The 11,249-nt window shown below is 33.9% G+C and overlaps 1 protein-coding gene across 1 annotated transcript in view; it reads right to left on the bottom strand.

Annotated features, from left to right (window-relative positions):
• Positions 1 to 9,821: 9,821 nt before the first annotated feature.
• The window catches only part of LOC149565067 (cytochrome P450 CYP72A616-like), a 40,561-nt gene continuing 39,133 nt past the window's right edge, over positions 9,822 to 11,249 (bottom strand). The window contains exons 4-5 of the mRNA XM_089818619.1: positions 10,669 to 11,062; positions 9,822 to 10,439 (exon numbers count right to left, since the gene is read on the bottom strand). Of these exons, the coding sequence (XP_089674745.1) occupies positions 10,014 to 10,439; positions 10,669 to 11,062 (820 nt within the window). The 3' untranslated portion in view covers positions 9,822 to 10,013. The remainder of the gene's footprint in view (positions 10,440 to 10,668; positions 11,063 to 11,249) is intronic.

The following is an 11,249-nucleotide window of genomic DNA, read 5'->3' as shown; positions in this document are numbered from 1 at the left end:
AAGTCGGCCTTTAAGACTACATAGGGGTTATACGAGTGGCTAGTAATGTCATTTGGGCTCACAAATGCACTTAGTACCTTTATGAGGGTGATGAATAAGGTTCTAAAGGACTATATAGGAGCATTCGTGGTAGTCTACTTAGATGATATCCCCATCTTTAGTAAAACCAAAGAAGAACACATGAAACACCTAGAATTTGTGTTGAAGAAACTCCAAGAGGAAAAGCTCGCCATATGCCTTGAAAAGAGTGAGTTCATGAAACAAGAACTAGTATACCTAGGATTTGTGGCATCACAAGGTAACTTGAAGATGGACAAGAGCAAGGTTGAGGCCATTTTAAGTTGTCCTACTCAAAGGACAGGAACTAAAGTCATAAATTTCAATGGGTTGGCTCTGTTTTATAGGAATTTTATAAGGAGATTTAATGAAATTTGTTCACCAGACCTTGACACCATAAAAGGAGGACTCAAGACAAAGTTTGTGTGGATGAAGGAAGCCAATGCATGATATGAAAGATTGAAGAAGGAAGTGGGTACCCAACCTATACTAGTGTTGCCAAGTTTTGATAAGCCATTCATAGTAGAATGTGATGCAAGTAACATTGCAATAGGTGCAGTCCTAAGCCAAGAGGACAAGCCAGTGGCATTCTTTAGTGAAAGGTCAAATGAGGTCAAGTCTAGGTATTCATCATATGATGTAGAACTATATGCTTTAGTGCTAGCCCTTAAAAAATGGAGACATTACCTATTGCCTAAGGAGTTTGTGGTTTATACTGATAACCAACCCCTAAATTACATCAACACCCAGGACAAACTAAGTTTGAGGTTTATCAAGTGGATGGAACTATTGTCATCCTACACCTTCATCATTAAGCACAAGAAGGGAGTTAATAATAAGGTGGTAGATGCACTTACCAGGAGGTTGCTCACTATTTAGGATATCCAGTTGCAAAGCATTGGAGTTGATAAATTCAAAGGCCTTTACAAAGGAGATGTAGACTTCTTAGAGATCCATAAGGTATGGACTAAATTTGATAATCATTTTCATAGTGAATATGCTAACTACACACTGCATAATGGGTTACTATTCAAGGGCAAACAATTATGTGTCCCAATGGGCTGTATGAAGGAGAATCTTATTCAAGAGGAACACAATGGGAGTTTGAGTGGACACTTTGGGTTAAACAAGACACTAGACCTAGTAGATAGGTTCTATTATTGGCCTAAGATGCAAAAAGATGTGAGGAGATATGTGGAGTAGTGTGGAGTGTGTCAAAAGGCAAAGGGGACATCATCAAATGTAGGTCTCTACCAGTCATTGCCCATCCCAAATAGGCCTTTGGTGTGCATCAGCATGGACTTTGTAGTAGGCTTACCTAGAACACCAACTGGAGTGGACAGTGTGTTTGTGGTGATGGATAGGTTCATTAAGATGAGTCCTTTTTATTCCATGCAAAAAAACACATGATGCCAGTCATATTGCTTACCTTTTCTTCAAGGAGATAGTTAGGATACATGGCTTACCCATGAGCATAGTGGCAAATAGAGATGTGAAATTTATGAGTCATTTCTGGAAGAGACCGGGCACCAACTTGTCTCATAGTTCTGCCTACCATCCCCAAATAAATGGTCAAACAAAGGTAGTCAATAGGGTACCTGGTAACTTTTTGAGGTGTTTGACTAAGGAGTATGGCCAAGGATGGGAGCAAGTCATTCCTCAAGCTGAATTTTCTTATAATGATAGTACAAACAAGACTACTAGTAGAAGTCCATTTGAAGTGGTGTATGGGTTACATCTAAGAGGTATACTTGAGCTCAAAGAATTGAAAGGTTATGAGGGGATCAATGGTCATGCTGATGACTTTGCCCAGTCAATAAAAGAGGTACATGAGCAAGTAAAGAAGACCATAATGGAGGCAAATCAAAATTTGAAAGATAAGAGAGATGAAGGGAGAAGGGATCTCCAATTTGAGGTAGGTGATTCAGTGATGGTATTTTTAAGGCTAGATTACAGAAGGGCATACCAATTAAATTATAGATGAAAAGGATTGGGCAATGCAAAGTGTTGGCTAAGTATGGACCCAATGCATACAAGGTGGAACTACCCAAGGAGATGTCCATCTCTCCTATATTCAATATGAAGGACCTGATCAAATACAAAGGATGTGAGATACTGGATGATGAACAGTACAATACTGAGGTAAATAGGGATGTGTAAGACCTCAAGGTACCTAATCAGATCAAGCCACAAGTTGAAAAGATTCTAGATTCAAGGGTGAAGAAGAGGACTATGCATAAGATATACATGGAACACTTAGTGAAGTGGAGACATCAACTAGAGCTAGAGGCTACTTGGATAGTTTTGAGTGACTTCAAGAAGCATGGAATCAATGAAGAGTTCCTAACAACATAGGTTCCCTAACTTGTTTGTTGCAAGGGGAGAATGGTGCAGGAGCACCTTAAGGTTTTTTGAAGATTTTTAAAACATTTTGGCTTGTAGGTTGGTTTAGCCAACCACCAGATAATAAGGACTAAGTTATAAAGTCCCAAGTTGTTTGTGTCTATATGGATAGCTATAGGGTTGAGTGGAGTCAAGTGTTTTGAGTGGTCATTTAGGATCTAGGTGTTTAAGTCCAAGAAAGTCGACAAAGGGTCAAACTTTGACTAAGACTCAAAAATTGAAAGGTTTTTGAGATTTTTATTTTTTAGTTGTTTTAAGGTCTTATGTAGTAGTTTGGAGTCAAGTTGAACCATTGAGACTAATGGTTTGACAAAATTGCAAAAGATGTAAAAGTTGCTCATGACAACTTTTCCTAAAAACTTGGAATTGGGCTTAATGATTTTCTAAGCCCAACCTAAGGGTCCAAACATGTGGGCAGGGAATATATAAGGTCATCCAAACCCTAACCTGATAGTTAAGGAAGAACATTGTACAGATTGTGGATTAGAAAGAGCAAGAAAGGACTATAATCATGTGATGGGGCCTTCATCCAGTCATATGTGGATTGAAAGGACTAAAATAATGCATTGAGACTTTAGTATATGTTGTGTCCCTACCTTATGTAGCATTGGTTTGGTTGTTTTGTCAGACTGGTTATCATTTTGTTAAAGTTTTGTGTTTTGTTGTTTCACTCCCTAGTTCAGAGCTAGTTGTGTAAATATGCGTCCTACTTGAGTTCCAGTTGTTGAAACTATATGGTCCCTTGGAAACAAGTAGGAGATTGTGTAAATAGTGTATATGTGGAGTGTTGAATCATTGCTTGCAAGGGAACTATTTTTACTACTAAGTCCTAGGTGAGTGCAACAACATTCTGACTAGTGGTTTGTGCAAAACAATAGCAAGAGGACTTGCTAAATAGATTGGATTGAACCAATCAATGGTGGAAGCATGTATAGGGATGTGTCCTAGTTGTGTGTATGCAAGGAGAGGAGTAGTGGAGTCATTTTGAGAAACCAATGGAAGCATAGGAGGCAGACTAGTTTACATGTTCCCAAAACCCTTGAAAATAGGGGTTTCCAAGAAAGCTAGTGTATGGACGGTGTCAGGACCTAAGACCCAATAAATCTTGGAGTCTTAGTTGATGATAGGAAGAATCCATAGTTGATTCAATGGGTTGTTGAGGAATTTTGTGAGAGAAAAAAGAAACCTAGTTTCTAGGAGGCATAATTGGGGCAAAGGGCTACAAGGCCTAAAACTAGGGCAATAAGGAATCAATAAGAAAATTAGGAATGAGACTAGCAAGATGGATCAAGAAGGATTAAAAACCAAGAAGGGATAGAGGGGAAACCTGTTCCTAGCTCCAAGAGCAGTTTGGGAGGAAGATTGGCTAGTTAAGCCCATGAGAGCATAGGTTGAAGGTGAGGTATGGTTGAAGTTTGAAGTTGGTGGAGAGCTCTAAAAGGGATAGGGATCCTAGAAGTGATCCCTGTGTAGGGTAAGGAAAGTACCCTAGTAAGTCCTAAGGATAGGTCTTAGGGAGAGCTATAAGAGCTCTTGAGAATTAGTTAGGACTCCCCATCAATTTGATAGAGTATCATGAAGGAGGTGTTCAAGATGAGATCATAGAGGTGCAGTGGAGTGCTCTAGCAACTACTTCAGTTACAAAAGAGATTGAGGATATATCAGACAACATTGTTGGAAAAAGCACAAGGTACGAAACATATGAAGAATATATGGTCAAATTGAAAGGAAGACCTATAGAAGATTCATCCTGGAAGGGAGGAGGTTGATCGTTTTGGTTTCCTCTAAACACCTGAGACGTGACAGGGTCACTTCTTAAATTACCTTGAATGCTTGATGCAGGAGCATCCTGAGTGCAAGGACAATCTTGCATCATCCAAAACTTTTTTTTGTTGTCTTTTTAATAAGCGTCTTTGTGGAAACTTACTATTTTTAGTAAGTGGGCCATATGAGCTCCAAATGTTCTAATTTCATAGGTGGAGGTTCATCTTAGTTATATCATCCCGCTTGTGGAGCCTCATTGTCATACTATATGTCTTGTAGAAGTTATTGAGGTTTGGTGATACAAAATCTTTAAGATCAATTTTGAAGGCTTATATGGCTCTGAAATAAGGTCAAACCCTAGCTAACAACACTTACACAATTAAGGTGTTGTAGATTAGGAGTTGTTTTCAAAAAGTAGTTATAATTGCAAATTGGAGCTATAGTTTGAAAGTTATGGCCTTCGAAAGTTGGGCTACCAAAAAGTATAATTTCTAATTTCTAATTGTTTTGAGCTGACCTTATAATAATAATTATTATAGAAAGTTTTAAAACAAATAATTTTTAAAATAAAATATTATAATTTTTTTGAAAAATGACACTACTCGCATACCATATTACACGAATATTTGGTAAAATATTGGTTTAACTAATGAATGAGCAAGATGCTCATATATAGTTTATAGAGAAGATGTTTCTATTACAAAATAATAGTTGTTATTAGAAACATTTATCCATTTACAAGATTTAGAATTATAACCATTAATATAATAGAAATCAAGATATTAAGGAGATATTATTCTAGTTGTAATGTATTTGCCTCTCTTTGGTTTCTCCATTTAAATCTAGCATTTTATGTGTAAAGGTTTTATTAGTACTTGTGGTAAGGAAATACTATTGTATTGACTACTTGTCAATTAATTAATGAATCTCTCCCAATCATAATAGTTTATTAAATAACCATTGTAAAATAAACTACCTCTAAAAAAAGTTAATGTTCATAACTTTATATTTATTTATTTTAAAATTATGATTTATCTATAATTTCATTTGTTCTAAGTATTGGGTCTTATATGACTACTTTTTAAGCAATAGAAAGTTTTGTCTTTTAATAGAAATTACCAACTTTTTTCAAAAACTTCCTTTAAAATTCATAGAAACTTGTAACTTTTTTATTTTGTTTTTCAGTTTTTGTTTTTAATAGAAATTTCTAAATTTTTAACTTTTGTTCCACTTTTATTGTTTCTAGAAATTGCTTAAATTTTTTTTAATTACATGTGAATTATAAATCATTCTCTGAATTATTTTAAATCATTCTAATTCTTTCAATCAAAATTTTCTTATAAATCTTCTTCTAAGTTATTTCTAAATCTATTGCATAAATCTTCTACTAACATTTTATTTACAATTTTTTATAAGAAACAATTCATTATTCTATAAACATGTTTCAATTGAAAGTCATCAAATATTCTTCTGATAAAATTTACTTACAATGTTTAAATCATTTACAAATTGTTGTTTCAAACTTGTTTTTGCAGAAGGTTTGAATATGGTCATTGGATCAATTTTAGTACTACTATAGAAATCTTGACACCCATTGTGAAAGGAAGTGAAAACAATGTTTATCTTGTCAACATCTAAGAAAAATTAATAATATACAATTGGTTTACGACTGTGTATTTGCACATTGAGAAAATTAACTTTTCTCACATATTTTTTAATATAGTTTACTTGATCAACATCTAAGACATATGAATAATCTACAATGGGTTTACCAATGTGTATTAGCACATTGAGAAATTTGGTCAATTTTTTCATCTAGTTTTTTTAACATTATTTTAATGTTCATCTTCAAATGCAAATTTAAAAATATTAAAAGAAATAATCTTTTGGTCAGTTTTTTCATATAGTTTTTTTAACATTATTTTAATGTTTATCTTCAAATGCAAATTTAAAAATATTAAAAGAAATAATCTTGTAATTTGTAGTAAATTATTTCAATTAATATTTAAATTTATAAACTTAAGTAATTTGGAAATAAACATAATATTTATAGATTTATGGTAGAATTCATATTTTTCATTTACTATTAGTAAAATCAATTATGGTGAATCTAGATCTTTGAGTTTACATTTAGGATTGAAGAAATAATAAAAATTTCAACTAATACATAGAATAGTTGCATTGTTATCTAGTTAATAGTGTCTTAGACAATATTATGCTATCTATATATTTTATTTAATTAAAAAATAAATTAAATTTCAATTAATTTGCTTCTTGAATTTAATTGTGGAATTGTATTGACAATTATTTAATTTCACTTCAATAAGTTATTTTAATATGTCATTTAATTTTTTATATCTATTGTTTGTGTTTAGATGAACAAATTATGGTATAGAACTATTCTAAATATTTATCTTAACTAAAATAAACATACTTATTTTTAAACAAAAAATGTATTCTAAACATTAATTTTAGCATATCCATTAACATTTTAAACTTGAGATTTTTAATGACTTTTACACAAAAAAAAAAAGTTGAACAAAAATTGCTAAAATATTTATTAAAATAGATATACATCTATTTTGAATATTAATATTAATTATTATCAGTAATATGTCAAAGTCTAGATTAATTATTATTATTTTGTAATTAATTATTTTTATTTGTTAAGTTCCAATAGAATCAAACCCCAAGATGTCTCATATGATAGGCTCACAAGCTATTGTTTATGTTGAAATAAACATAAAACTTCTACTAAGATTTATAATTTGTTCCTTATATATATAATTTAATTACGAATAAAATAATATAATTAAAATTAATTATAAAAAATTGTTACATTAATATTATAATTCAACTCCTCACTTTCATTCTTAAAAATATTGAGATATCTAAAATAATTTACCATAAATATAAATTTATGTAATTTATAAATTTTATTTATGTTGGATAAAATGGATTATTAAATTCAGAATCATTTATTTACAAGCAAAGTTTAAGCAAGATTACCAATAGTTTGGCAACAACATATTTTCTTTGTATGCTTTTTATTATTTGTGTTTAGATGAACTACTTATTTAAATATATTAGATGAATTACTTATGGATATTATTCTAGTTTCTAGGTGACACAAGTATGTTTCTCGATTTAGAACAAAATGCTTATAGCACTTGGTCTCATATCAACAATGTAATTTAATATTCAAAATAGAATTACAATATTCTCATTTACAACAAATATACTTTTTCTCTACAATATAATTCATAACTATTCATTAACGACAAGTACTAGTCTCTATGTTCACTTGTTCTTGTTTTTATTTTGATTTTGCAATCATGTTATAAGTTATTCTTTAGTTTCAGATTTGCATTAATCTTCAGTTTAACTTTATATTGCAAGCTTTCTTAACATTATGTTACAACTTAGCTTTCATGTAAGAGGAAACATGGAGTCTCAAAGCACTATAAGCATGAATGTCCTTTCTCTCAAGGTTTTCTATACCTGAGAGAATTATAGCTCTGTTTTGGAGTGATTCCTAGAATGGGCATCATCCTCTCTTGTCCTCTCATCCGCACTTATAGCTTCTTTGTGATTTTTTCCTTTCTGCTGGATGGAATAAGGTGACTTATTATAAGGAGGCTCATAACCTGGGCCCTGCTATTGGTTACATATGGAAGAAATTTCCTGATTGGCCAACAAGTGGCTCTCTGAGGGATCGATTGGAGCTTTCTTAGATCTTGGCTTCTAGGGAGTGCAGTTCTTTATAGGAACCTGATGTTTTGGCTTGGGGAGGTGCTTCTTTTGGAAAATATTCTATTTTTTTAGGGTACCTTGCACTGACTAAGCAATTGTTTGGCGAGGTGGAGGTCTCTTGGTGGAAGAAAGCTTGGAATAGCTTTTCTTGCCCTAAGTGTAACTTTTTCCTCTAAATTCTGGTTTACAATTGATGTCTTGCTTGGGAGAATTTTTGCAAGAGAGGCTTCCAAGGGCCCTCCATCTGTGCCTTATGCTGCAATAGTGAAGAGATTGTTTCCCACCTTTTTTTCCAATGCCCCTTTCTCAAGCAAATTTGGCACTTCTAGTGGAGTGTGTGGGGATGTACATGCTGACATGTTTCTTACTTGTGTAAGTTATGGGACCATCTGGGACATCCCCCTTGCAAGACCTCTTTTCTTCAGGTTTCTTGGACTATTGGCCCTTCCCTTATTTTATGGAATGTCTGGTTTGAGACAAATAGGAGGATCTTTCATGATGTGCAGCTGGGGATCAAGGACTTGTGGGGGAAAATTGCTAACTCTCTTCATGAAACACTCTGGCTAAATGTGACTTTGGTGGAGGTTTGGACCCTGGAGATGTTGGTATTTATTCACGCCTTTCCTTTCCTCCTCAGGGCAACGCTCCCTCTATTCCCCATAGATGCTCTGGGAATAGAGCTAGACAACACTCTCAGCGTGTTAATTGTGAAGGGCATTGGACTCCTTCCTAGGCTAGCGTTCTTAAAATCAACACTAATGGATCTTCTCGGGGAAATCCTGGACCGGCTGGCATTGGGAGAGTTGGGCATGATAGTGATGTTCAGTTTTTGTTTTCTATCTACAAGGGTTACCATACAAATAATCTCATAGAAGTCCTTGCTATCTTGGTTGCAGTGGAACAGTGCTGTCAATAGGGCTAGAAAAGAATTATCTGTGAGACTGACTCGCAAGTGGTTGTGAATTTATTGAATAGACGGAACCTTGTGGATGTGGATTGGCATCTGACACTAGTTATTCAACAAATCATTCAGTTATGCAATTCTCTAGATTCTGTGTCTTTTATGCATATCCCTCGTGAGTGGAACAGTGTGGCTGATTGCTTGGCTAAATCGGCCTCTGAGCATGCACCGGATTGGAACATAGTTGATCATAGGATGCTTCCCCTGACTTATCTCATAAGCTGGCTCAACTTGTTGACCAGGATAAAGCTCTTTAGTGCTCTTTGTTTCCTCTGTTGTTCTGTTCTCTTTGGTATTCAATAAAAATTTTACCCCTCTTTTAGTTAAAATATAAGCTACATAGTATTGTTTGTTCAAAATATTCAATGAAAAGCACTATGTAAATGATTGGAAACATGGCTGGATATAGGAAACAAAACTGGTATTTAACCAAATGGCTATATATATAAAATCACGGCTGCTTTTATGGAATAGCCTGGAAATGTTGATTGTTCTCTCTTTAACCAAGTTATAGGAAATACCCTTTCAATGGAGTGAAGTACAATGTGTGGTTATCTTACATCATTAACAGCCACTAAACAAATTATCTGTACTTAATTAAATGCACTATTAAGATATCATGTACCGTATTTCTCATCCATGTGAAGACAATTGCTGTTTTTGGTTATGCAAGTTAATATTACATTAGTTTAGAAAAAAAAATGAACTAACGACATTTTGGTTTGACTAAAAATAATTTCAATGAAGATTGGTTGAAACTAAGTAGTTTAATCAGGTTGAATCATCATATAATTTCGATTCAGATTTGATGATGAAATGAGCCAAATGTGACAAGGTCAACACAGGCCTTGGGGGATAGCCACAATAATCGTATGACTAATAATTTAAAGATATAACCATACAGTACCAAATTTACACTGTATTAATATATAGAAGTCATCACACAAAAATATTAGTATTCTACCGTGCTTTATATCAACAGTTCCCTATATATGCACAATAATAATATACTACATACTTGACTTGTAGCAGTTCAAAATGTCAAATGTTTACTCAGGATTCTTCGTAGGTATATTTAATTCATTTGGAGGATGACCTGAGCTCCATATTTGGGCTTAAGAGAGAGTGAATGAACAGGTGAATGGATGTAATGAGGTGAAATCACGAAGGAAAAACGTTGCAGTATCATGGCCAATATTACTTTGGCCTCTAACAATGCAAAGTTTTGACCAATGCAAATCCGTGGACCTAAAGAAAAGGGCATGAATGCCATGGGATGTTTAGCAGCTTTTGAAATTCCCTGGCTGAACCTTTCTGGATTGAACTCGTGCACATCATTGCCCCACAACAATGGATCATGGTGCATTGCAAGAATTGGAATACAAAGTTGAGTACCTGCAGGAATTGAGACTTTTCCCAGCTTCATTGGCTTTGATGGTTGTCGATTCAATGACAGTATAGGTGGGTACAGTCTCAACGACTCATTGAAAATCATTCCCATCTGCAATGACAAGGGTACAACATATTTTCATCTACAAACCAAAGTATTGTATTAAGCTTTCAATGAATAATTCAATATTGGGAAAGCACAGACTATATGCACTACTTCCTCTGCTATCTATCACCACATTTCAACTAGTTCCTAACTTAATGCAACGGAAATAAAACATCTTTGAGACAATCATTGGAAAAGATAAAATCTGGGTAAGGTTGAGAGTATGTATTCTTACAATCTTTAGGCCATTCACAGCATCAGCATTTGGACATTCATTTTCTCCACATACTTCTAACACCTCCCTACGTGCTCGATCTTGCCAGTCTTGATGCATTGCCAACAAGACCATGGTCCATGTCAAAAGGATTGTTGTAGTTTCCTGTCCAGCTAAATAAAAAGTTTGGCATTCAGCAATTACATCATCTATGGTCATGTTCATGTTATTCTGCAGCTTTCCTTCACTCTGATTCTTGTTGGAGTTCATCAATAGTCCAAGTAAATCTGTGCCATAGTCACTTGAATTTTCAATGGTAGCAATCCTTTCCCTGCCTTCAATCACCTGTCTTACACATCTTTTAATTTCTTTATCCAACCACCATCTAAGCCTATTCTCTTTTGTAGGAAGAAACCTGTTATCAGAATTCATTCTTGGAATCAATCTTCACAGCTATTATAACAACCAAAATTAGACAAATTATCTCCTTGAAAATTCAAATTATGAAGGTCCCTGAGATATCAAAAGTCATAAAACCTTCTCCATGGTTCATAAATGAATATCTGTGATTTGCATACATCTTTACAGCATTAGAAAAGCAG

This window comes from Cupressus sempervirens, chromosome 3 (genome assembly GCF_028749045.1).
Source record: "Cupressus sempervirens isolate cs-2001-9-10 chromosome 3, ASM2874904v1, whole genome shotgun sequence".
In the NCBI taxonomy this organism is placed as follows: Eukaryota; Viridiplantae; Streptophyta; class Pinopsida; order Cupressales; family Cupressaceae; genus Cupressus; species Cupressus sempervirens.
Note: the sequence above shows the minus strand (reverse complement) of the source record. Positions and strands in the feature narration are given on the sequence as shown.